The 27,654-nt window shown below is 44.3% G+C and overlaps 1 protein-coding gene across 1 annotated transcript; it reads left to right on the top strand.

Moving 5' to 3' along the window:
* Positions 1-27,522, top strand: CRTA (cartilage associated protein). The gene is made up of 7 exons (XM_011723283.3): positions 1-559; positions 6,644-6,793; positions 9,410-9,581; positions 15,777-15,905; positions 18,341-18,486; positions 19,973-20,056; positions 26,725-27,522. Exons 1-7 carry the CDS (start codon positions 89-91, stop codon positions 26,776-26,778), a joined length of 1,206 nt encoding a protein of 401 aa, XP_011721585.2. The 5' UTR covers positions 1-88; the 3' UTR covers positions 26,779-27,522.
* Positions 27,523-27,654: the final 132 nt, after the last annotated feature.

Here is a 27,654-nt window from a genome sequence, read left to right as displayed (position 1 = left end):
CCGCCGCGTCGAGCCGTCCTCTTTCCTTTCCTTCTCCCTCCCCTTTTCCCTTCCTTCGTCCCTTCCTTCCTTCCTTTCGCCGGGCGCGATGGAGCCGGGGCGTCGGGGGGTCGCGGCGCTGCTGGCGCTGCTGTGCGTGGCCTGTGCGCTGCGCGCCGGGCGCGCCCAGTACGAACGCTACAGCTTCCGCAGCTTCCCACGGGACGAGCTGATGCCGCTCGAGTCGGCCTACCGGCACGCGCTGGACAAGTATAGTGGCGAGCACTGGGCTGAGAGCGTGGGCTACCTGGAGATCAGCCTGCGGCTGCACCGCCTGCTGCGCGACAGCGAGGCCTTCTGCCACCGCAACTGCAGCGCCGCGCCGCAGCCCGAGCCCGCCTCCGGCCTCGCCAGCTATCCAGAGCTGCGCCTCTTCGGGGGCCTGCTGCGCCGCGCGCACTGCCTTAAGCGCTGCAAGCAAGGCCTGCCAGCCTTCCGCCAGTCCCAGCCCAGCCGCGAGGTGCTGGCTGACTTCCAGCGCCGCGAGCCCTACAAGTTCCTGCAGTTCGCCTACTTCAAGGCAAGTCCGCCTCGCCCCGTCCCAGGCCCCGGCCCCGCCCCTGACCCAGCCCCCAGGCCCTGGCCCCGCCCCTGCGCCCGGGACCGCGTTGCATCGCCAGTTCTAGACCTGGCTCCCTCCCACCCAGCCCTGCCAAAAGTCTCCCTCCAGATCCTGCCTCCTTCTTCATCTCAAGTAAAGATGAAAATGCCTTTCTTGAACGGTAGCTCTAAGGCAGAGCATATGTACACAGAACGCAGCACAGCGCCAGGCACCCAACAAAGTGCCTGATAAATGTTCTCTGTTATTTGAGGGCAGACGCCTCTTTTCTGTATATACCATTAAAGCCAGTCGCCTTTTTTCTGAGCGGTGACTTGCGATAATAAAGCAGAAGACCTGAGGAGCCGACGAGTACCTTTTATTTTTATGTTTAGTTGAGACGGGGTCTCACTGTCGCCCAGGCTGGAGTGCAGAGGCACGATCATGGATGGCGCACTGCAGCCTTCACCTCCTCAGGCTCAGGTCATCCTCAACCTCAGCCTCCTGAGTAGTTGGGATTATAGGCGCATGCAACCCCACCTGGCTAATTTTTTTGGTATTTTTTTGTAGAGACAGAGTTTCGCCACGTTGCCCAGGCTGATCTCGAACTCCCGGACTCGAGTGATCCTCCCACCTCGCCTCCCAGAGTTCTGGGATTACAGGCGTGAGCCATTGCGCCTAGCTGACTAGTTATTTTTAAAGAGAATGAAATTGAGGCCAGGGAAGAGCAGGGACTCCTTGCAAGGACACATCCCTGCTTGAAGGCGAACTCTTGCACCGTGAGTCATCAGGATTGGCCCTCTCCGCTGTTTCTTTCATCTAGAATTTAACACAGTTCACTGCCTCCTTTTAATGGCTGCTTAAGTTCTCTCTGTGATTGCTGACTAAAAATAGCCACAAATTGCAGTTCTCTATCCTATGGGTTCTTACGCTGAGGACCCACAAGTTTTAAGAATGGGTCGAATTCCCTGTCACTAGATAAAGAGGCTCTAGCTTGGTGGGTCTTCACAGAGTTTGGCTAAAAAAGCCCTCTCAAAGCCCAGGTTCTACTTCCTCTGAGAAAGATTTTAAAAGGAATATATTGTGTTTATTTTAATAACTACAAAAATAGATTCATGGCATATCCTAGACTCTTGAGGTAGAAGATTTTTCTTGTTTTTAAACTTTGTTTTCAGTCTCTGGACTGCAAGATCTGTTTTTCATATTTCCACCGAGACAGAGCCACGTGTATTTTGTGTTTATATGAGCAATAAAATAACACAAAACCCCAAAGAGGAGAAAAGCTGGGTTACTTCTATACTTCTATGCTTAGTTACAGTTTTATATAAAATATCAATTTTGTGAATGTTTGTTCTGGCAATTAAAAAATAAGCAGTTTTAAAATAGAAGCAGGGAGTGGGATTAATAATAAAATTCCAGACTGTTGAAAATGAGGGCTGGTTCAAACGAAGCATCATTTTTTAAGCTAAAAATGACTTATCTAATTCTTTTTTTGTATAGCTTTTGGCAAATACGGTCTGAACCAAATTTAGGTCACATAATCAAGAGGAAAACATTTTATTTTTAAACCTAGAGAATACTAGAAGCTCTGATTTCTTTAATATACAGATGAATTTGAACCGGTGATACAGGGAGGAGGGGAAGAACATTTTACTCAATGTGACCATAAGGCATGGGTTTTCTCCTTCATGATGGTGGCCCCAAAAAGTTAGGATGGTCATAGCTTCTCTTCAAAACCCTTTACAGGTCTTGTAACAATCACTTAGTTGAAGGTCTGTAAAATATCTATCCCCCCTTTTTTTTTTTTTTTTTTTGAGACGGAATCTCGCTGTGTCGCCCAGGGTGGAGTGCAGTGGCCGGATCTCAGCTCACTGCAAGCTCTGCCTCCCGGGTTTTTACGCCATTCTCCTGCCTCAGCCTCCCGAGTAGCCGGGACTACAGGCGCCCACCACCTCGCCCGGCTAGTTTTTTGTATTTTTTTTTTAGTAGAGACGGGGTTTCACCGTGTTAGCCAGGATGGTCTCGAACTCCTGACCTCGTGATCCGCCCGTCTCGGCCTCCCAAAGTGCTGGGATTACAGGCTTGAGCCACCGCGCCCGGCCTCTATCCCCTTTTTTTGAGACACAGTTTCACTTTGTCACCCAGACTAGAGTGCAGTGACATGATCTTGGCTTACTGCAACCTCTGCCTCCAGGGTGCAAGTGATTCTTGTATCTCAGCCTCCTGAGTAGCTGGGATTACAGGCATGTGCCACCACGCCCAGCTAATTTTTGTATTTTTAGTAGAGATGGGGTTTCACCATGTTGGCCAGGCTGGTCTCGAACTCTTAACCTCAAGTGATCCACCGGCCACCCAAAATGTTGAGATAAGAGACTGGGATTTGAGCCACTGTGCCTGGCCACCATCTTAACATTTTGAGATCTCTTAGAGGGCAGGAAAAAGCTAAGAATTTTGTTGATAAACATGAATGTTACTTAATTATTTCAGTGGAAGATATAACTGAAAAAGTAATTTTTGGTGGAGATATTGTATGATTTATTTTTTCTCAATGATGTTTATGGCCTGGCATGATGGCTCATGCCTGTAATCCCAGCACTTTGGGAGGCCAAGGTGGGAGGATCTCTTGAGCCCAAGAGTTCAAGACCAGCCTGGGCAATATAAAGAGATCTCATTTCTACAGAAACATTAAAAAATTAGCCGGGTATGGTGGCGTGCCCCTCTAGTTTCAGCTACTCAAGAGGCTGAGGCTGGAGGATCGCTTGAGCCCAGAAGGTCAAGGCTGCAGTGAGCTGAGATCTTACCACTGCACTCCAGCCTGGGTGACAGAACAAGACTCTTGTATTTAAAAAAAAAAAAAAAAAAGTGATGTTTACGTGTTTAAACTCTGTTTATGGATAGAGAGGAAAAGATGGGTGGCAGGCACTTACGTTCCACCTGGCACCTGAAGGCTGGAGATCAATATAGAGGTAGCTAGTGCACTGTGGTAGGACATGGGTAAATGCTACTCTGCTGTTGGAGTTGCAGTTCTCTGTTTCGGTGATTAAGGAGAAATGCCTCAGTTGATAACCGCAATAGCAGTGGTGGGTTCCGACTGCCAGAGGGAGGCGAGGAGGCTTGCATGTGTGCTTTTGTAGAAAAGGGCCGGGCTACTGGTGTGCAGCCTCAAGGGCATCATAGGTTTCTCATCACCAGCCTACTCTAGGTCCATGTCGTTAGCTTTCTTTGGGTTCTCTTCATGACTATCATCTTCCATGAAAAACTAATTTTTTCCATAGGCCAAGTAAAAAGTAGGCCCAAGCACTTCATCAAATCCTTAATGACTGTTGAGCTCTGACCTGGACAGAGAACACTGACTCACAGGCCCTCTTACCCCAGGCCTTGCCTGGCAGTGGCCTCTAATCTCCCCGGAACCACAGGGCCTGCCTCTGTGTCATGGCTGATTTAGGGTGGCTCATGCTGGTGACTGTCTCAGGAATCTAAGGCAGGGTGGTTCCCCACATCTCTACCGCCTTCTCCAAAATCTGCCTGGGGTCTGTCAGAGGTTTAGCAGCCAAGATGTGTCTCCATGTTCCAGCTGCAGAACCTGAGTTGAAGTAAATAAAATCACACTTTTCTCTTCAGGAAGAGTTTCTGTTTTGTAAAACTCACATCCTAAGTTAGAGGCCTTAAAATCCTACTCTGTGCCCGTCTTTCTTTTCTTTCTTTCTTTTTTTTTTTGTGATAAAGTCTTGCTCTGTCGCCCAGGCTGAAGTGCAGTGGCGCGATCTCAGCTCACTGCAGCCTCTGCCCCCCCGGGTTCAAGCGATTCTCCTGCCTCAGCCTCCCGAGTAGCTGGGATTACAAGCACCTGCCATTGCGCCCAGCTAATTTTTGTCTTTTTAGTAGAGACGGGGTTTCACCATCTTGGCCAGGCTGATCTTGAACTCCTGACCTCGCGATCCACCCACCTCGACCTCCTAAAGTGCTGGGATTACAGGCGTGAGCCACTGCTCCCGGCCTCTGTGCCCCCTTTCTAAATGCTCTTCTGAGAATTAGCAACTCTGATTTCATTGGCAAATGCTTTAAAAGGCAGCATTCATACCCTCTCCCTTCCTTCTAGCTGAAATCCAGCCTTTTTCCAGCCAGGAGTATGAAGCTTTCTGTAGGGCTGTTTTAAAGGCAGCCCTGCCACAGACCACTAATTGGCATTCCCAAAACATCAGCATTGACATCTGGGAGTCTGCCCTCATCACCACCCACCACTTCTCTGATGTGGCCACTGCTATTGTCTCAAAATGACGTGGTTCCAATTCTGGGGCAATTCAGTACAGATATATGCCATCCTATGACTCTTAGAAATCTAGGGTATACCAAATATTCCTTTATTTTCTCTGTCTAAACCGAATTCCCTAATTCCTGCCTTGGAGCATCCCTCTGGATTGGCTGAGTCTCTGTGCACATGCACAGGTGCCTGCCCTTCTCCCTACCAGGTTGTGCCAAGAGTCCATCAGTGTGGGGGGCCCTGTGGTTGGTGGTCATGCGTCCCCACAGGGAGACCTCTGCATCCCTATTTGCCTGCCCTCCTGAGGCCCCCCCATAACATACCTGTTCTCCCTGAGGACTTCTGCTCTCTTGGACACTGCCGATAAGTGCCAGCCCTGAAGCTCTGGGGCCCACAGGCCTGCTGCTCCCACAGATCCCAAGGGAAACTTTTTCCCTAGCCTGGGAGATTCCCTTTCTCCCTCTTCTTCCTCCAGGCTAGTCAGCTTCTTCCTGCAGCTCCTCCCTAATTTCTCTCCTCAAACCTGCCAGGTTCTTTCGTGAGGACAGGCTTTTTTCAAATGAATAATTTGCTGGTTCTGACCAGACACCTACCTTCCCTGAGGCAGTGAAACTCAGAATCATTGGCCCCCATTCAATGGAGAGAAGACTGAGGGGAAAAGAGAGGAAAATATAAATTAATTTTATTATATTTTATTGTTGTAATGTCATTATGTTCAAATCACAGACACTCATCGTGTCCTGCCTTGTCCTGAGGACAGTGTGAGGCCCTGGGAATCCAGACAATGAATGACACACAGCTGGGTAGGATCATAGTCTGATGGGGGAGATAGACATACCAGCTGAGATTGCAGGGTGGCGTAAAACGTGGGAAGACAGAACCCAGAACTAATACAATAGAGAGGCTCTTAATTGAGGCCACTAGGAGACAGGGAGAACTTAACAGAATATATGGTCCATGCAGGTGGGGATTTTTCTTTTTCCTGTTTTGCTTATTGTTATAGACCCACATCCTAGAAATGGTGCTCTTGTAATATGACATTTATTTGCTGCATGAATGGATGAATAAGTGAGGAGGTTAGCAGAAGGTCTGTGGGGGATTTGGGAAAACAATGTATTTGTCAAGTTTCCAGTGGGAAAGATTTGGTGCAGTCACACTGGGTAATTGGAGGAAAGTTTAAGAAGGTGGTTATTTACAAAGGCGTGTGCGGTACATGGGGAATCCACAGGGATAGTGTTGTGCCCCAGGGCTGGTAGCAGTGGGATATGACCACCCCTAGGCCAAAAGGGGCAGGGGAGAGAGCAATGATTGAAACCAGGAAGGAGGGAGACTCTATGGAGAGGGTCACCTTGAGAAGAGCTGTGACCTTCAATTAGGGGACTTAGCAGCCCAAGTTGACTGTGCAGCGAGGGAACCAGGAAATGAAATAATATGACCTTACTCTCTTCCCTTCCTCAGTGTCCTGTTGGGGCTCCTCATGGCTGAATCTCTTTGGAAGCCAGAGGGCGAGGGAGTCTGTTGTTAGAGTCCACACAGGCCAGCCTCCTGGGGCATGGACAGGCATAGCCAGCGCAGAGTAGATTGGGAAAGGCAGACCGAGGCCATCTAGACAGTCGCTTTTAGGAAATCAACACTCATCTCGCAATGCCTGGACTTGGTCTTGAGGGTCCCTGGAAGTCACGGAACCTTTAGCTGGAAAAGTTATAGCAACACAAAGTTTCTGAAGGCCTGAGCACATATTCTTGTTTTACAAAAATTACCACTCAGCATCCATGGAGTAGCTTTTATGTTCTTTGTCCTTTTAGGCAAATAATCTCCCCAAAGCCATCGCAGCTGCTCACACCTTTCTACTGAAGCATCCTGATGACGAAATGATGAAGAGGAACATGGCGTATTATAAGAGCCTGCCTGGTGCCGAGGACTACATTAAAGACCTGGAAACCAAGTCGTATGAGGTATATTTGGATTTTTACGTGGCAATTAGTGGCAACCTGGACTGTTAAAGAAATGTCTCTCCATAAGCAGCTACTGATAGCTAAGGACCTCTAGTGATTTTTGGTGACATTTGCTGAATATTATGACAATAGAAATGATTGACTTTTAGCACAAAGTGATCCATTTAACAATGACATTTTGTATTCCGTGATGATTTTAAAAGCCATGTTCCCTTTAAATGCTACATTTTAGAAATATGGTCATTTAATCATTTAGTTTTAAGAGAGTAAAGACATCTTGGAAATCATCTAAAAATGACCAGGAACACAAGAAATAGAAACATAAATCTCCAGTTTTGATGAAGATTGAAATGAGAAGGCATATGTTTTTATATACACATGCACACAAACATGCCCCAAATATATTAAAGTGGAAAATAAAGACGAGTTAGGAAGGCTGATGTGACAAGAGTAGAGGATACTTAAATCTGCGCATCTACGAAGAAGAGTTTTGATGATAATTAGTCATAAGAACAACAATAAGAAAGAAGGATCTTGTCCTTTTGAGCACTCACTATTGTCAAGGTCTTCTGGAACTCAAGCACTGGGGGCCTGGGTAGCAAGCAAGGGCAGGGCATGGTTGAAAATGGGAATTTGGCTGGGCACAGTGGCTCACACCTGTAATCCCAGCACTTTGGGAGTCTAAAGTGGGTGGATCACGAGGTCAGGAATTCAAGACCAGCTTGGGCAAGGTGGTGAAACCCTGTCTCTACTAAAAATACAAAAAAATTAGCCGGGCATGGTGGCAGGCACCTGTAATCCCAGCTACTCGGGAGGCTGAGGCAAAGAGAATTGCTTGAACCCAGGAGGCGGAGGTTGCAGTGAGCTGAGATTGCGCCACTGCACTCCAGCCTGGGCAACACAGTGAGACTCTCTCTCAAAAAAAAAAAAAAAAGAAGAAGAAAAAAATCCACCCTCTTTATCTGAGGCCTTAAGCTTGGTGAAAATTCTAGGTCCAAGGGGGGCCCTCAGATACCCCCATTCAGGAAGAGCTGAGAAGGAACTCCAAATGGAGGGTCTCATGCTTATTCAGGGCCTTTCCTGGCCTCTGCAAGTTAGCAGGTTTTGTGTATATCCAGGATCTCTACTTATTTCTTGGAGACTAAGTTGCTTCCTTGGTCCTATTTATTTCTCTCTCTTTTTTTTTTGAAACGAAGTCTCGCCCTGTTGCCCAGGCTGGAGTGCAATGGCACGATCTCAGCTTACTGCAGCCTCCACCTCTCATGTTCAAATGATTCTCCTGCCTCAGCCTCCCTTTATTTCTCTTCTAATTGAGTCTAATCAACAATTAGCAGAAAGTCCTTGAAGTTTCCACTATCTGGCACATGGTTGCCCTTCCTAGTAACTAGTGCTGAGGTATGGTGGCATTTCTGTTTAGCTACTAATTAATTGTTGGAGGAAGTGGGGTGACAGACAACTGCAGATGTGGTTTGTATCTGTGTCTCCACCTAAATCTCATGTTGAATTGTAATCCCCAGGGTTAGAGATGGGACCTGGTGGGAGGTGATTGGATCATGGGAGTGGATCGTTTATGAATGGTTTAGCACCATCGCCTCTGGGCTGTTCTCATGATGGTGAGTGAGTGAGTTATCATGAGACCTGGTTGTTTAAAAGTGTGTAATACCTCCCCCTCTCTTTCTTCCTTCTTCTCTGGCCATGTGAAGTGCTGGCTGCCCGTTTGCCTTCTGCCATGATTGTAAGTTTCCCGAGGCCTCCCCAGAAGCAGAAGCTGCTATGCTTCCTGTATAGCCTGCAGAACCATGAACCAATTCAACCTCTTTTATTTATAAATTACCCAGTCTCGAGGTCTTTTGTTTTTTTTTTTTGACAGAGTCTCGCCCTGTCACCCAGGCTGGAGTATAGTGGCACGATCTTAGCTTACTGCCACCTCTTCCTCCTGGGTTCAAGTGATTCTTGTGCCTCAGCCTCCGCAGTAGCTGGGACTACAGGTGTGTGACCACACCTGGTAATTTCTGTATTTTTAGTAGAGATGGGGTTTTGCTATATTGGCCAGGCTGGAGGTATTTCTTTATAGCAGTGTGAGAACAGACTAATATACCTGCTCTCAAACTTATATTTTTATTTTCGTTCCATTTTAAAAACCAGTTTTATCGAGGTACAATTTATTTACAATATATTTATCAGTTTTTAAGTGTATAATGCAGTAAGTGTTGACAAATACATCCAGTCCTGTAACTGCCACCATAATCATGACATAGAATATTTTCATCACCCCTGAACAATTTCCTCTTGTCCTTTTGTAGTCAAATTTTTGCTGTAACCCCTGACTCCTGGCAGCCGCTGATCTGATCTCTGTCATAGTTTTCCCATTTTCCTTGATTCAGATTATTATCAAGGGCCTGCTACTTTTTGAATTGAACTAAATAAGAAGTGTATCATAAGCAGAGTAGAAAAATCTAGATATAAAGTAACTCACTGGTTGACTTCTTTAAGGGTCAGTGTGGCTTCAGAGCTAATGAGAGCAAACTTGGTGGTGGTCTTGGTTCCCTTTGAGAGCTCATGACTGTCTCCCTTCACACCAGGAGCGAGCTTCACTAGCTTCTCCGTGCTTTTCAGAGCCTGTTCATCCGAGCAGTACGAGCGTACAACGGTGAGAACTGGAGAACATCCATCACAGACATGGAGCTGGCCCTTCCCGACTTCTTCAAAGCCTTTTACGAGTGTCTCGCGGCCTGTGAGGGTTCCAGGGAGATCAAGGACTTCAAGGATTTCTACCTTTCCATAGCAGGTTGGTGGTAGGTCAATAGGCTCGCTACTCCTATGGAATAGTCTTCCTTAGATGTCTGCTCTTTGCCTGCATGCCTTCTAGATGCCTGGAGTGGCCTCTGAGGAACTTTTGAGCATATTTATTAATGGGTAACTGAGGGTAGTCACCACCTGCATAGATAAACCTTTGACTTGGCAAGGGCTTCTAGTGAAATCACTGAGAGAAGGTTCAAGCACAGGCCTGCCAAGGTAGAATTCTGTGTCTGCCCTACTTACAGATTTCCTACAGGCATTTTGAAAAATAAAAATGGCCCAGGAGCACCTCAGTGACTTACATTACTGAGATAACTTTGACGATGGCAATTTTCCAACACATACAAAGGTAGAATGAACCTTTAAGTGGCCATCACTAAGGTAGCTTTTTGAAATTTTCTTCTCTGGTTATAAAACAATGTGTGCTCACTATAGGAAGTTTGGAAAACACAGAAAGGAAAAATGAAGAAAGGAAGAAAACATAAAACTCTACGCATAGGTAACCCAGATTTCTGTATAGTGCCTAGACATTTCCCAAGTGCCTTTACTGGGCAGCATCACTCCAGAAACTGGGAAATGGCTAAGGGAGCTCTTTCCCAAAGTGGTTTGAGAACACTGATCCTAGAACTGTGCCTCCCTGAAACAACTAGATAAGTAAAATCTGGACTGTACCTTGGATAAAGGCATCATATCTATGCACTTGTTAAATAAGTCTGGGAATGGGCTGAGCACTGTGTCTCCTTCTTGAAGAGTCATTGTGCACTTTAATGGTTAAAGGCCCTTAGAAATCCTGCAGTAGAGAAGCTCGTTTAAAGTTATTGAATCCAGGGTTTTCGGTTTTGTTTTTTTTTCAGTCACTTTTTATTCATTAATCTCTTTCTACAAAGTAGGGTTTTTTTTGTTTTGTTTTGTTTTGTCTTAAGAAAACTTTTTATTATGGCAAATTTCAAACATATACAAAAATCAGAGAGAAGAGTAAATAAACCACTATGTACCCATGACCCAGCTTCATGATTGTCAACTCATGGCCACTTGGGCTTCATCTAATTCCCACCTATTTTTCCTCTCATTTTTTTTTTTTTTTTTTTTGAGACAGTCTTGCTCTGTCGCCAAGGCTCGAGTGCAGTGGCGCCATCTCGGCTCACTGCAAGCTCCGCCTCCCGGGTTCCCGCCATTCTCCTGCCTCAGCCTCCTGAGTAGCTGGGACTACAGGCGCCCACCACCACGCCCGGCTAATTTTTTGTGTTTTTAGTACAGACGGGATTTCACCGTGTTTGCCAGAATGGTCTCGATCTCCTGACCTTGTGATCTGCCCGCCTCGGCCTCCCAAAGTGCTGGGATTACAGGCGTGAGCCACCGCGCCCGGCCTCCTCTCATGTTATTTTGAAGCTAATTCCAGATGCCATATTATTTCATTTGTAATATTTCAGTATATACTTTTAGAAGGTAAGGACTCTCTGTTTTTTAAACATAACACCAAGCTATTACCCCTGTAAGAATTTTAATAATCATTATTTGATCTCATCATTAAATACCTAAACAGTATCCCAGTCGTTTCAGAAATGTCATAAATACATGTGTGTGCCTTTAATTTACCATTTGTTTGAGTCAGGATCCAATTAAGGTCCATCCATTGCAATGGGTTATCTTTTGAAAATTTTTATAGTGGTAAAATATACATAATATGAACTTTATTATTTTAGCCATCATTCAATGTACACTCCATGGCATTGACTACATTCACATGATTGTGCAACCATCAGCACCATCCATCTCTAGAACTTTCTATGTTTCTCCAAATTGAAACTCTGTATGCAATAACTCCCCATTTCCCCTTGCCCCCTGCCACTGGCAACGGCCTTTCTACTTTCTGTCTTCAAGAATTTGACTGTTCTACATACATTACATAAGTGGAGTCATACAGTCTTTGCCTTTTTGTGACTGGCTCATTTCACTTGGCATACTGTCCTCAAGTTTCATCCATATTGTAGCAAGCTGGTTACGTTTTACATCTCGTTTAATCCGTAGGGCCATATCTTTTCCGCCTTGCTGTTGAGGAACCTGCATTTTTGTCCTGTAGAGATTCCCATGGTCTGGGTTTTGCTGACTGTATCCCCATGTTCCTCTGCCTTCTGGATTTCTTGTAAATTGGTGATTGGATGTAGAGGCTTGAACAGGCTCAGTTTGATTTTGTTTTGGGGGTTTTTTTGATGGGAGTCAACTGCTTCATAGCTGATGCTGATGTTTCATCAGGAGGCACATAATGGCTGCGGTCTCTCTCCATCTATCTTTGATATAGCTAAGATATATGTGTATTGTAAATCAAAGACTATCTGAGACAAGTCTCAATCAATTTAGAAAGTTTATTTTTGCCAAGTTAGGAATGTACTTGTGACATAGCCTCAGGAGGTCCTGACAACATATGCCTAAGGTACTCAGGGCACAGTTTGGTTTTAAACATTTTAGGGAGACATGAGACATCAGTCAATATATGTAAGATGTATATTGGTTCAGTCCAGAAAGGCAGAACAACCTGAAGTGGGAGGGGGTTTCCAGGTCATAGGTAGGTAAGAGACAAATGGTTGCATTCTTTTGAATTTCTGATTAGCCTTTCACTGAATATGCAATTTAGAAGAATAGCCATTTATGCTTTAGTCTGGCTTAGTGAAACGACACAGAAAAGGAAACAATTATATGTACATTTGTTCCACATGAGCAGAGGGATGACTGAGTTCTACCTTCCTTTGTCCACAAAACTTCCTTGTGGGCAAATTATAAGAGAGGTTTGTGGCTTTTTTTTTTTTTTTAATCTTTGTAGCTATCTTATTTAGGAATAGGATGGGAAACAGGTTTGTCCTACATGGTTCCCAGCTTGACTTTTCCATTTGGCTTAGTGATTTTGGGGTCCTGAGATTTATTTTCCTCTCACAGTGTAGATATATAGATATTTAGAGTTTCTTTAGTTTTTATTTTTTTGTTTGTTTGTTTTGTTTTTTGAGACGGAGTCTCGCTCTCCCCCAGGCTGGAGTGTAGTGGCTCGATCTCGGCTCCCTGCAAGCTCTGCCTCCTGGGTTCACACCACTCTCCTGCCTCAGCCTCCTGAGTAGCTGGGAGCACAGGCGCCTGCCACCACACCCGGCTAATTTTTTGTATTTTTAGTAGTGATGGGGTTTCACCGTGTTAGCCAGGATGGTCTCGATCTCCTGACCTCGTGATCCGCCCGCCTCAGCCTCCCAAAGTGCTGGGATTATAGGCGTGAGCCATCGCGTCTGGCCTTTAGTTTTTATTTTTAAATAATTTCAAACTTGTAGAGAAGACGGAAGAATCATACAAAGAACTCTCATGTACACCTTACCTAGATTCACCAATTTGTAACATTGATTGTCCCACATTTACTTTATTGCTCTCTCCGTATGTGCTGTGGGTATAATTATTATTGTTATTATTTTATTTATTTATTTATTATTATTTTTTGACATGGGGTTTCCCTCTTGTTGCTAAGACTGGAATGCAGTGGCATGATCTCGGTTCACTGCAACCTCTGCCCCCCAGGTTCAAGCAATTCTCCTGCCTTAGCCTCCTGAGTAGCTGGGATTATAGGCATGCACCAACACGTCTGGCTAATTTTTATGGTTTTAGTAGAGACGGGGTTTCGCCACGTTGGCCAGGCTAGTCTCGAACTCCTGACCTCAGGTGATCCACCCACCTCAGCCTCCCAAAGTGCTAGGATCACAGGCGTGAGCCACCACGTCCGGCCTATTTTATTTTGTTTTCGAGACAGAGTCTCGCTCTATCACCCAGGCTGTGGTGCAGTGGCGCGGTCTTGGCTCACTGCAACCTCCGCCTGCTGGGTTGAAGCAATTCTCTTGCTTCAGCCTCCTGAGTAGCTGGGACTACTGGCAAGTGCCACCACGCCTGGCTAATTTTTTGTATTTTTAGTAGAGATGGAGTTTTGCTGTGTTGGCCAGGCTGGGTTTGAACTCCTGACCTCAAGTGATCCGCCCGCCTTGCCCTCCCAAAGTGCTGGGATTATAGGCTTGTGCCACCGTGCCCGGCTGTGTATAATTATTTTTATTTCAGAACTATTTGGAAGTATGTTGCACATGCATTATTACTCTTTACCCCCCATAATGCTTCAGTTTACTTCCTAAGAACAACAATACTATCTAAATATCCATAGTAATTAATTTCGGGAAACTTAATATACTAGATACAATGCTTGTATTAATCTGTAGTTCATATTCCCCTTTTGTTAATTGTCACAATAATGTTCTTTCTAGCACCATTTTTTTTCCTGGTATAGTTTCCAGTTCAGAATCATGTTTCCTATTTATTTTATTTATTTATTTATTTATTTATTTATTTATTTTGAGACGGAGTCTCGCTCTGTTGCCCAGGCTGGAGTGCAGTGGCCGGATCTCAGCTCACTGCAAGCTCCGCCTCCCAGGTTTACACCATTCTCCTGCCTCAGCCTCCCGAGTAGCCAGGACTACAGGCGCCCGCCACAGCGCTCGGCTAATTTTTTGTATTTTTTAGTAGAGACGGTGTTTCACCATGTTAGCCAGGATGGTCTTGATCTCCTGACCTCGTGATCCGCCCGTCTCGGCCTCCCAAAGTGCAGGGATTACAGGCTTGAGCCACCGCGCCCGGCCAGTTTCCTATTTATTTGTCATCTTCCTTTTGAATTCTTTAATCTGGAACAGTCCTTTGGCCTTTCTTTGTCTTTTTATGCCAATGATATTTTTTAAGAATATAAGCTAATTACTTTGTAAACATTCCTCAATTTGGGTTTCTATGATGTGTCTTCATAGTTACATTCAGGTTATGTCATTTTGGCTGGACCGGTATATAAATGTCCTCCTCAGGATATCACGTCAAGATATGTATGATGTTTGTTTGTACCCTTATTGTTGATGTTAATTTTTTGTTGGTGGTGGTAGTAAGTATGGAGGTGTGTTTTCAAAGTCAACCAAAGTGGAATTAATAGTTCAAAGAGTAAATGTTTCTGTAAATTAATTTTAGTGTTTTAAGGTATCATTTCGTACTTCCTACCAGCAGTGTTTGAAAGTACCTGTTCCTCCACAGTCTTACTTACAAAATGTGTGCAACCCTCCTGGAGTCTTTTGCTTCTAGCTGCATGAAGGGAGAAAAGGGAGGGAGCCAGGGATCATGTGGGAGGTCTTAGGGGTTAAGCCTGGAAGTAGCATTCCTTAATTGTTACTCTCAACATGTCATTGGCCATGACTAGTCATATGGCCCCAACCTAGCTGCATGGGAAATGTAGTCTTTGACTATATTTAGGTTCACCTTACTCTCTTTCAAAGGCTATATAGATTCTATTATTTTTATATACTGTAATTTATTAATCATCCTATTGACTGGCATTTAGGTACTTTCTTTTTTTTTTTTTTTTTTTTAGACGGAGTCTTGCTCTGTCGCCCAGCCCAGGCTGGAGTGCAGTGGCGCGATCTCGGCTCACTGCAAGCTCCGCCTCCCGGGTTCACGCCATTCTCCTGCCTCAGCCTCCCGAGTAGCTGGGACTACAGGCGCCCACAACCGCGCCCGGCTAATTTTTTGTATTTTTAGTAGAGACGGGGTTTCACCGTGGTCTCGATCTCCTGACCTTGTGATCCGCCCGCCTCGGCCTCCCAAAGTTTGTTTGTTTGTTTGTTGTTTTAAACAGTGTTTATGTATGCCTATGTCTAAAGAAAATTTCCTAGAAGTAGACAGCTGGGTTGGAAAATATGTGTATTTTAACCTTTGATAAATTTTACCAAATTGTTCTCCAAAAAGTTTGTTCCTGTTTTGCTTCCATCAACAGAATATGAGAGTGTAAATTTCACTGTTCTCTTCTTAATACTACATTATGAATTTTTAAAAATTTTGCAATTTAGTAGTTTAAATTATTTTGGGGGTAATTGTATTTCTTAATTACAAAAGAGGTGTAGCATCTCTCACAATGTTTTTTAGACATTTTAATAATTTCTGTTAATACCGTTTGGCCATTTATATAGTGGACGTTCATCTTATTGATTTGAAACAACTTTGTATATTAAAGATTTTCAGCTCCTTGTGGGTGTTGCAAATATTCTTCTTTTACCTTTTTCATTTGGGCAGGAGGCAGAAGTAGCATATTAAGAAAATAATGGATGCACTGCTCTGAAAATTTTACGTTTTGTTTCAGATCATTATATAGAAGTTCTGGAATGCAAAATACAGTGTGAAGAGAACCTCACCCCAGTTATAGGAGGCTATCCAGTTGAGAAATTTGTGGCTACCATGTATCATTACTTGCAGTTTGCCTATTATAAGTGTAAGTAATCTTCTGTGTCATCTTGGGTGAGTCCTTCTAAGACTGTAAAATAGAAGTAATAACTCTTAGCTATGGCTGTTGAGAGTTCATCGAGGTCACACTGACAACTCTGGTGCCATGCTTTGTGCAAAAAGGCAGCATGGCTTAGTGATTCAGGGCAGAGCCTGTAACCACACTGCCTGGGTTCGATTTCAGCCTTATCACTTACTAGCTTCTCTGTGCTTTAGTTTCCTCATTGTGAATACAGATTGTAGTACTAACCTTATAGGATTGTCATGAGGACTAAATGAATTCATAGATGTGAAATGTCTGGGGTATTCCCCCCACACTGGCACATAGCAAACTGTGTGTTTGTTTTTGTTACCATTATTTGCCTTCCTCCTCATCACTGGCTTTACTCTTCAGACTGTTTGAGTTTCTTTTCTTTTCTTTTTTTTTTTTCTTTTGAGACTTGCTCTGTTACCCAGCCTGGAGTGCAGTGGTGTGATCTTGACTTACTGCAACCTCCACCTCCAAGGTTCAAGTGATTACCCTTCCTCAGCCTCCCGAGTAGCTGGGATTACAGGTGTGCACCACCACACCCAACTAATTTTTTGTATTTTTAGTAGAGATGTGGTTTCACTGTGTTGGCCAGGCTGGTCTTGAACTCCTGACCTCAAGTAATCCACCCACTTCAGCCTCCCAAAGTGCTGGGATTACAGGTGTGAGCCACTGCACCCATCGCCCTCCCTTGATCTGAAATGGGAGTTTCTCAATCAGAACGTTCTAGTGGACAATGGGAGGCAAACATGGGCGAGAAGGAAGTACAGAGTTAGACTTCAGAGGCTGTGTGTTTCGGCTTTTCCTCCTCTCCCTGTACCTGACTTTGCCAAGTGCCACTTGTTCAAGCAGTGTGTCCCTTGGCAGTTCAGTTCCAAGCATAGAAGAATTATTAGGGACAGTGGCAGCAGGAATGCTTCTGCCCTAATGAAGTGCCAGGGTCTAGTGGTGGCAGCTTTCTGGCTAGAATAGATCCCCCGGGTTGCCCCTTCACTCCCTTTGGGAGTGGCTGGTCTCAGGGTGCCGTGGGAAAAGTGAGAGAGGTGATCTTGGCTTTAGCCCTCCTTTCCCACTGTGATAATTTTGTTTTTTGTTGGGATTCCTCATTATCTCACCTCCCATCCTCTTCAGAACACAGGGTAAGCCTTGCACCCTGAAGGTCAGAAAAAGAAAAAGAATATGTATTATATAAATATAAAAAGCCATAAGGTCTTCTAGCTCACTGAGCAGGGCTTGGTTCTAAATGTATAAAGCTAGAACACTAGGAATTTAGAAGTATTCTGGACACATCTGGGCTCTGGCAGCTCCCTGGCCCTCTGAAATCCTCACATGCCCTGAAAATCGCCCTGCATAACGGAAACTGGCAAACACTTATCAACACTGGTAGACTGAGGCCTCTAGCCATGCTTGCTGCTTCCCAGGAAATCTGCTTTCGGGGATCAACAGTATGAATGAAATGTACTTCCTGAAATGAGATTCCTGAAAATCTGCCCTGTTTTGAATTTTTCCTAGACCGTCTACCACACTACATTGCTTGAGGGCAGGTGCTGGTGTTTATATTTGAAGAGTAAATGCCCCTAAAGGCTGGCTTTAAAGTAGTCATTACAGGAAACAGTCACTGGGTGGCACAATTTATTCATACCCAAGCTTTGGCTACTCTGGCCAACCACAGCTTTAGCAGAGGTACTGTTGTGTAAATTAGAGTGGAATGTGCCGGAATAAATACGAGGGGCTTTGTGTCTCATCACCTCTTCCTCCTTATCCTGTACTCCTAAGACAAATCCCAAGCCCTGCAAAATCCCTCTGCTGAAGGTACTGTCTTAGGTGGGCAACACCAAACAGAGAGGTTGGAGGTGGGAGTTCTATCCTCAAGAGGTGTCAAAACCAGGCGGTTTTCCAAATCCCCTCCAGCCCAGAGGCTCCACCATCCTTTGGGTTTTCCAGGTCTGGTTTAGCCGTAGGGGAGCTAACCTAGATCTGGAGACTGTGGCCCCATCCAAATGGGATCCAGATACTCTAGGCCCCAAATGAGAAACCTGTTTACTGAGCACATCCTCCCTATCTCCCTCAGCCCCAGGACAATCCAGCTTTTTCCAGCTCCTTCCAGGCACCTGAGACCAGCTCGGGTCACCAGAGCTGGAGGTGGAACATAGGCATTTCTCCGTAGGTATGTGCCTAACTAGAACTAAGTTTCAAGCCTGGCTTCTAGGCTACTGTGGAGACCCCATCTGTGGCGTGCCCACCCAGGGCTGCCAGTCGGCCCCAGGCTCTCTGAAGGAAGGACAGTGGAGAAGGGGCTTGTTCATATGACCTTTTGTTTAGAAGCAGAACCAGTGAGAGGAATTATAGGGCGTGGTTTGCTGATGTCTTCATTTGTCTTTTCTTCCCAACCCCAGTGAATGACCTGAAGAATGCAGCACCCTGTGCAGTCAGCTACCTGCTCTTTGATCAGAATGACAAGGTCATGCAGCAGAACCTGGTGTATTACCAGTACCACAGGGACACTTGGGGCCTCTCGGATGAGCACTTCCAGCCCAGACCTGTAAGTCTGGTGCACCACACCTTCCCTTTTCTCTTCATTCTCGCCTTCTGGAGACTACCTTGTACCTTAAGAGAAAGGGTTATTTTGAAAATAAAGGGGCTGGGCACGGCGGGTCACGCCTGTAATCCTGGCACTTTGGGAGGCCGAAGCAGGCAGATCATGATGTCAGGAGTTCAAGACCAGCCTGGCCAACACAGTGAAACCCCGTCTCTACTAATACAAAAATTAGCCAGGCGTGGTGGCACGCGGCTGTAGTCCCAGCTACTTGGGAGGGTGAGGCAGAAGAATCACTTGAACCCGGGAGGCAGAGGTTGCAATGAGCCAAGATTGGGCCCCTGCCCTCTAGCCTGGAGATAGAGCGAGACTCTGTCTGGAAAAAAAAAAAAAAAGGAAATAAAGGAAAAGTCATTTTTTTCTGTAGTTTTGTGCATATGTGTGTTGTAACATTTTACTGCTTCATTCTGATTTCTGAATCTGTAAAAACTCTACAAATTTCGATCATTGCAGAAATATTTTACTTGGAAAGCAAAATTCTCTCATAATCCTACACCTTCTCTCTCTCTCTCTTTTTTTTTTGAGACAGATTCTTGCTCTGTCGCCTAGGCTGGAGTGCAGTGGCGTGATATCGGCTCACTGCGTCCTCCGCCTCCTGAGTTCAAGCGATTCTCCTTCCTTAGCCTCCCGAGTAGCTGGGATTACAGGCGTACACCAACACATCAGGCAAATGTTTCTAGTTTTAGTAGAGACGAGGTTTCGCCATGTTGGCCAGGCTGGTCTCGAACTCCTGACCTCAGGTGATCTACCCACCTCAGCCTTTCAAAGTGCTAGCCACTGCGCCCAACCTGTGCCATCTCTTTATCCCCTGCTTTAAAGGTATATATTTACTCATATATATAGTAAATATTTGTGTATTTTTATAAAAACAAGATCATATTTACATAGTCTTACAACTTTTTGCAACTTTCTTTGTCTTTCTAACAATTAGTCGTGAATATTTCTCCATGTCACATCCATGTAACTTCTTAATTATTATCCTTTAACAGCTCCCTGGTAGTCTCTTTTGTGGATGGACCATCATTTAATTCCCTTGATAGGCAAACTCACCACTTAGCATGTGTTGTTAGCAAACCCCATTCATCATATATTACTTTCAAAAGATTTTTCCTAATTGATCTTTGCTCTTTACTTGTATTTTCATTGGGATTTCTATATGCCATCTTGATTTTCATAAATTTGTCTTCCACTGAGGGCTGGCCACTCTTTTTTTTTAAAAAATCGAGATATAATTTATATAGGATAGAATTCACCATTTTAAAGCATACAGTTCAGTGGTTGTTAGTATATTCAGAGTTGTACAGCCATTACCACTATCTAATTTTAAACATTTTCATCACCTTAGAAAAACCCCATATCCTGTTCCTCCCTCCTCCCAGTTCTAAGATGAAAACGTTGGTCCTATAAACTGTTCTCTGTTGTGTCTGAACAGGAAGCGGTTCAGTTCTTTAACGTGACCACACTCCAGAAGGAGCTGTATGACTTTGCTAAGGAAAATATAATGGATGATGATGAGGTGAGTTTTCATGCTTAGCACATGTCTGGTGGCTAAAAGAAAATATTGCTCACATCTTTGCTAAAAATCACTGGAAGGCCGAGTCCTCCCTGAAGTAAGAAACAGAGGGGACCTTGAGAAGAACAGTTACTGTGGGTGTTTCAATGACAGCCAGAACGCTGGCATGGGAAAGAGCAGCTTTCTAGGAAACCCAGGCAGGAGTGCCACATTTCCTGATAGTGAAACGGGTGTGGGGCGACGCTCCAGGAATTCACAGTGGTCACTCTTCATCTTTGCACTTTATATAAAAACGGTGAATTTTTAATTGCTCAGCACTCTGAAGATACATGGATACTCCCACCCCAATTTTTCTATTAGACTATTGCTATAATTATTTTTTCTAAATTGCATCTTTACTGTAAGCATTTTCTCATTCTCTAGAATTGCTTGAAATTCCTGATTTCACCTTACTCAGCTGACCCGTTTTCTGACCCCGATTCATCTGGTTATGGAGTGGTCATTTTGTGGTGGGGCAGCCTGGTCACAGAAAAGCCATCATTAGCGGTAGTATTTAGAGAGATGTGTTTGGAACAAACAGGAAAATGCTTACTGAGAAAGCTGGGGACGTGTCAGCTATTGGAGCTCTGAGAGAGCTGTGAGCTTGCTCTGGTCTGATCCTTCGTTTTGTAGATGAGGAGCATGGGGCCAGCAAGTTTCCTGAGCCTCCAGGTCTGCTCTTCCTATACCCTGGTTTTAGGTGAAGCACCTCTGAATAAGACATCTTCATGGAATTTGTTTTCTGTCTACAAATATGTGTGGGATGAACTCATCACTGGTATTAAACAACTGAGCCTCAGTTCTTTATCCATAAAATGGGAATAATAATACTGCCCTCCCAGGGTTGGAGAATAAAATACTGTGTTGCATGTGGAAATGCTTTCTAAACTGGAAAGTGATGCACATGCCTGTGTCTTGGGTTGTGTATCCTTGAAGCAGAGCCTGAGACAGGATCCCAAGATGCCACCGGGGCCATTCCCCCACTCCCTAAAGGGAGGAACACCAGCCAGATACCAACAAGATTGGCCACTGTGGTTTGGAAAGTATAGCAGAGGTTGGGTGTACTGGCTCACGCCTGTGATCCCAGCATTTGGGAGGCCAAAGCAGGTGATTGCTTGAGTCCAGGAGTTCAAGACGAGCCTGGGCAACATGGCGAAAACTTGTCTCTACAAAAAATACAAAAAAATTAACTGGGTGTGGTGGAGTGCACCTGTAGTCCCAGCTACTTGGGAGGCTGAAGGAGTCTGGGGAGGTTGAGGCTGATATTGCGCCATTGCACTCCAGACTCGGCAATTGGAGTAAGACCCTGCCTCAAAAAAAAAAAAATAAAAGGAAAGTATAGAAAAATATATTTAGAGGCAGGGCACGGTGGCTCAAGCCTGTAATCCCAGCACTTTGGGAGGCCGAGACGGGCGGATCATGAGGTCAGGAGATCAAGACCATCCTGGCCAACATGGTGAAACCCCATCTCTACCATCTCTACTAAAAAAATACAAAAAAACTAGCCGGGTGAGGTGGCGGGCGCCTGTAGTGCCAGCTACTCGGGAGGCTGAGGCAGGAGAATGGCGTAAACCCGGGAGGCGGAGCTTGCAGTGAGCTGAGATCCGGCCACTGCACTCTGGCCTGGGCGACAGAGTGAGACTCCGTCTCAAAAAAAAAAAAAAAAAAAAAAAAAAAAAAATATATATATATATATATATATATATACACATATTTAGAAAAGGTAGGAGGAGTTGAGTTCCCAGTTATCTAGAGGCAGGCTACTATGAATGTTTTGGTATATATCTTTCCATTGTTTTTTATTATTAAAGAAAAAAATTTTATAGTTTTAAATTTATGTTTTTCTATATATTTATTATAAACTCAGCTATAATTATGTCTCATGACTTTTTCACTTGATATTATAATATGAGCAGTTTCTCTTGTTATATTTTTCTAAACCAGCTTTATTTAGATGTTATTCACATACAGTAAAGTGCTCCTTTTTAAAGTATATAATTCAGTGGTACTTACTGTATCCACAAAATTTTGCATCCATCACTGTTATTTAACTTTAGAACATTTTTATCGCCCCCAAAAGAAACTCCATCGCTAAGTCACTTCCCGTTTCTCCTCCGGGCCAACGTTCCCACTCCTGCCTCCACCTCTAGCCCCTGGAATATCCTAATCTACTTTCAGTTTCTGTTGATTCGCCTGTTGTGGCCATTCCATATAAATGGAATCATAGGGTATGTGGTCTTTTGTGAGTGGCTTCTTTCACTGAGCATATATTTTCAAAGTTCAGCCATGTTGAACATGTTACCTGTAAAATTTCCTTTGTACTACCAAGTAATATTCTTCTGTATGGATATATCACATTCTGTTTATACTTTCTTCAGTTGATGGATGTTTGGGTTGGTTCCACTTTTTGGCTATTTTGAATAATGATGCTATGACCATTTGTGTACAAATTTTTGTTTGAACATAAGCTTTCCAGTTTTTTTTTTATACCTAGGAGTATATACATAGGTATCATGTTAGGCCATTTTTGCATCACTGTAAAGAAATACCTGGCTGGGTGCAGTGGCTCATGCCTGTAATCCCAGCATTTTGGGAGGCCAAGGCAGGAGGATTGCTTGAGCCCAGGACTAGCCTGAGTAACATAGTGAGACTCTGTCTCTACAGAAAATTTAAAAATTAGCTGGGCATGGTGGCACAGGAAGTGTGGCAACGGCATCTGCTCGGCCTCTGGTGATGTCTCAGGAAGCTTATGGTCATGGCAAAGGGGGAGCTGGCATACGTCACATGGCAAGAGCAGTGCCACACTCTTTTAAACAACTAGATCTCGTGTGAACTCAGAGTGAGGACTCACTTATTATCATGAGGAGAGCACCAAGACATTTTTGAGGCATCTGCCCCCTGACCCGAATACCTTCCACCAGGCCCCACTTCCAACACTGGAGATTACATTTCAACTTGAGATTTGGAGGGGACAAATATCCAAACCAAATCAGGTACATACCTAGGAATGGAATTGCTGGGCCATATGGTAACGGTTTAACCTGTTGAGAAACTGCCAAACTGTTTTTCAAAGTGGCTGTACCATTTACATTCCCATCAGCAGTGTATGAGAGTTCCAACTTTGCAATGTCTTCAACAAAACTTAATATTGTCTTTTTTATTAATAGCCATGCCAGTGGATGTAAGTAGTATTTCATTGCGGTTCCAACTTGCACTTTGTTTGTTTGTTTGTTTTGAGACAGAGTTTCACTCTTATTGCCCAGGCTGGAGTGCAATGGTGCGATCTTGGCTCACTGCAACCTCTGCCTCCCAGGTTCAAGCAATTCTCTTGCCTCAGCCACTGTAGCTGGGATTACAGGTGCGCACCACCATGCCCAGCAAATTTTTTGTATTGTTAGTAGAAATGGGGTTTCACTATGTTGGCCAGGCTGGTCTCGAATTCCTGACCTCAGGCGATCCACCCGCCTCAGCCTCCCAAAATGCTGGGATTACAGGTGTGAGCCACTGCGCCCAGCTTGATTTGCACCTTCTTAGTGACTAATTATGTTGAGCATCCTTTCATGATTGGCCATTTGTATATCTTTGAAGAAACGTCTATTCAAATCTTTTGTCCACTTTAAAATTGTTATTTATCTTTTTATTATTGTGTTGTAGAAGTTCTTTAGATATTCTAGTTATAAGTTCCTTATCAGATATATGAATTGTAGATATTTTCTCACAATCTGTGGGTTTTTTCACTTTCTAAATGGTGTCTTGAAGCACAAGTTTTCAAATTTGATGAAATTCAATTTATCTGTTCTTTCTTTTGTTGCTTTTGTTTTGTGTGTTATATCTAAGAAACCATTGCCTAATCCAAGGTCACAAAGATTTACTCCTGATTTTTACTGCTATGATTTTTATAGTTTTATCTTCTGCATTTAAATTTACAACCCATTTGAGTTAATTTTATGTATGATATTAGGAAGAGGTCTAGTTTCATTCTCTTGAACGTGAATAGCCAGTTGTTACAGCACTATTTGTTGAAAAGACTTTTTCACCATTGAATTGTCTTGGTACCCTTGAAATAAATCATTATTTTGTCAAATGCTTTTTCTGCATCTATTGAGATGGTCACATGATTTTTGTTTCCCTTATTAGTTAATATTCATTATAAACATGACTTTTCAGTGACTACTATTATATGATATAGAATTTTTAGAAATATAGCCTTTTTGTAGGCATTTAGTTTGCTTCTAACTTTTTTGCTTTTACAAATAGCATAGCAGGGACTAAATTGTTTACTTCTTCTCTAATCATTTCCTTAGAAAAAATTCCCAGTGGTGAAATTCCTGGTCTAAGGCTGTGAACACTTTGAAGACTTCTGATGTATAAGAACAACATATATAGAAAGCAAATAGTAGATATTAGAACACGAAGAGATTTTTCAAAGGATTCAGTAAAGCTCTCTCATGTCACAGATAAGGAAACAAACTCGGAAAGATAGAGTGCCTTGCTCATAGTCACACAGAGGGTTAGTAATCATCTAATGAACACACCAAGCTTATTGCAGGCTTTAAAATTCCTAGGATTCTTGGATTTGGCACTTTCAAGATAAAAGGACTTTGTTGAAGGTTCTGGAGTAGTTTGCTTATTAATTGAGGCTTTAGAATTGTGAAAGAACTAATCCATCTCTAAAGAATGAACCATTTTCTTACTATATACCAAATTATGGCAAGTAATACTCTGAAATGAAAATATAACCAAAATCATAAAATTCTTAGTTTAATCCTTCCGTTTTCCAAAGGACATACTACTACTTTACCTGCTGATATGTGTGGCATTCTTCCTTATTATCTTTCTGGCATTGAAATGTGTATAAGCACTCCTGAAAGTCTACACACTGGTTCAAAATTTTGCAGAGGTTTATTACAGTTTCAGAAACTTTTTAAAACAGGCTGAAATAGATGCTTCAGGTTTCAAGTTCTGATGGTTGTTTGCTTCAGGAAAGTCCAAAGAAACAGAATATAATTTGTTGGAAGGATTTATTGAGGGAGTGCTCTCAGGTAAGAACAGAATGAGGGTCAGAGGAAGGAGCTCAACAAAGATGTGGTCTCAGCTGGAGTCAAGCTTCGCCTGCTCCCACGGGGGACTCTGGAGCATGAATTGCACCGCAGAGTTGTTCCTGCCTTTTGTAGTCCCCCTTATCAGTCTGTCATTCATTCTTTGTTGTCAGGAGGGGCTGGTGTGTAGCCTCTCTGGCAAGACTGCTGTTGTTTTTTTGTTGTTGTTTTTTGGCCAAAAGCAATTGCCCAGAGATGGGGCAGCTGCCAGCCATTAGCAAACAGCCCTCGCCGGAGTTGGGGATGGGTGCGCTGGGAAGGAGATCTGAGTGAGGCCCCAGCAGTATTCACTACAACAGCCATGCAGGGGATGCAGTTCTTTCCTCTGTGCTGCCTCGGGCACTCGTTACTAGTGAGCTAAAAGCAAATAATACCATCATCCCACAAGTCACAACAGACACACAGCAGGATATAGTAACTCCCTAAGCAGAAGTTGTGGCTATACACATAATCCCTCTACTATGCTGTGTTTTCCTTTTGGGGTCTAGAAAGCAACTGAAAAACACTTTTTCCAAGCCATAGTGTTCTACTGTTACAATTTGAGTTTCTAATCTCAGGCATGACATAGTAGAAGTATTTGATGATAATACTAAGACTCCCATTTGTGTCTCATGTACTTGTTAGGTTTTCCAGTTATTCCCAAATGCTGCAAGATTTGTATAAATTTCTCTGTGTTAAAACATCAAAAGGAGCCAACTCTGGCCTGGGATGGTGAGCTCAGTGAAGGGGTCGAGCTTTAGCAGGGGTGGTGGGGCCGGTCTGTGCTGACTCTTACGGAAGGTGCCTCAGCCTTGGTCATTCACTCATTCTCTGCAGAAAAGAGAAAGGGTGTCATCAGCTGGTGGCCCAGGAGGGTTATAGGAGAGAAGTCAATGCGGAGAAAGAAATTGGGAAGGGTGCTGGGCTGCTTCAAGTTGAAGTGTAAGGCTGATTGCAGGAGGGAGCAGGTGAGCTCCTGCTACCGACACTGGGCAAGTGGATCCCACTGTCCCTGTGTGTCTCTCCTGTAAGAGGGGTGATTGCTTCAGTCATACCAGCAATATGTATGCATGCACTCAGTCATTCATTCTTCAACGTATTTATTGAGCACCTTCTGTGTGCTGGGCTCTGGAGAAGAAGAATCAACCCAGGCCCTGGTCCTTGAGAAGTTTGTGTTCTGGTGGTCAAGGCAGAAAGGGAACAGATAGAAAGTGTTCCTGTGGGAGACCTGCACGTGAGAGGGGAGGAAGAGGAGTAGGCAGAGATGCACACAGGAGGGGCACTTGGTAGAGCTGTTCACAGGCTGGGCCGTCTGCCTCACACAGCATGTTGGCGGATCTCGCAGAGCACTTGATAGCAAGTTCAAATGGAGTGAAAGCCGAGGTCCCCTCCACAGGGAGAAATCAGGTCCTCTGGGCCCCAGACCAGCAGAGGAAACCTGTTTCAGCCAAAGCAGACAGTGGCAATGGCCTCTCGGGATACTCTTTCTGCTCATCAGCACTTTTAAAAGTCCAATGAGCCCATTTAACAAAGTTGTCCTGTTGTCTCTCACAGGGAGAAGTTGTGGAATACGTGGATGACCTCTTAGAACTGGAGGAGATCAGCTAGCCCACAGCAACCAGACTTCCTGTTGACGTTCAGGAAACACAGATTCTTCGTCCTTTTCCCAACAGCCCAGGCTGTTGATACCTCAGAGCCTTCCCTTTACTCTCCGAAGTGAACGGGAAGCCCCCATCTCTCTCACTACATGTCACCAGGGGTGAGCCTGCCTTTCCCGTCTTCACACCTGCCACCTCGTGTTCACACCTATCTTTCTTACCTTCTTTTTGAGATGGAGTCTCGCTGTGTCGCCCAGACTGGAGTCCTTTGGCACGTTCTCGGCTCACTGCAACCTCTGCCTCCTGGGTTCAAGCGATTCTCCTGCCTCAGCCTCCCAAGTACCTGGGATTACGGGCATGTACCACCATGCCTGGCTAATTTTGTATTTTCAGTAGAGACGGGGTTTCGCCATGTTGGCCAGGCTGGTCTTGAACTCTTGACTTCAGGTGATCCGCCTGCCTTGGCCTCCCACAGTGCTGGGATTACAGGTGTGAGCCACCGTGCCCGGCCTCTTTCTCACCTTTACACCTGTCTTCTTATCCTCACATCTGTTTTCACACCTTCACCCCTGTGTTTCTCATGTTCACACTTGTCTTCCCTGTGTTCATGCCTGACTTTCTCACCATTTTGGTTTGAAGGACAGTCTTCTCTGGCTTGTTTTTTTGTTTTGTTTCTTTTTTTTTCCCCCAGAAAATCAGTATTATTTTTTAAATAAGAAAAACCTTCCTAAAAGATGATAATTGTGAAAACCTCCTTTGGCTTGTTTGCTCTTCCAGATTTTAGTCTCCTTTCTCCCCATCCAGGAAAGATGGTGGAAGACGAAGGCTAAATTTCTCCAGCCTCACAGTGGTCTTCACTTGGTCTGACTTGTACCAGTTCTAGCAC

This window comes from Macaca nemestrina, chromosome 2, assembly GCF_043159975.1.
Source record: "Macaca nemestrina isolate mMacNem1 chromosome 2, mMacNem.hap1, whole genome shotgun sequence".
Lineage (NCBI taxonomy): Eukaryota > Metazoa > Chordata > Mammalia > Primates > Cercopithecidae > Macaca > Macaca nemestrina.
Note: the sequence above shows the minus strand (reverse complement) of the source record. Positions and strands in the feature narration are given on the sequence as shown.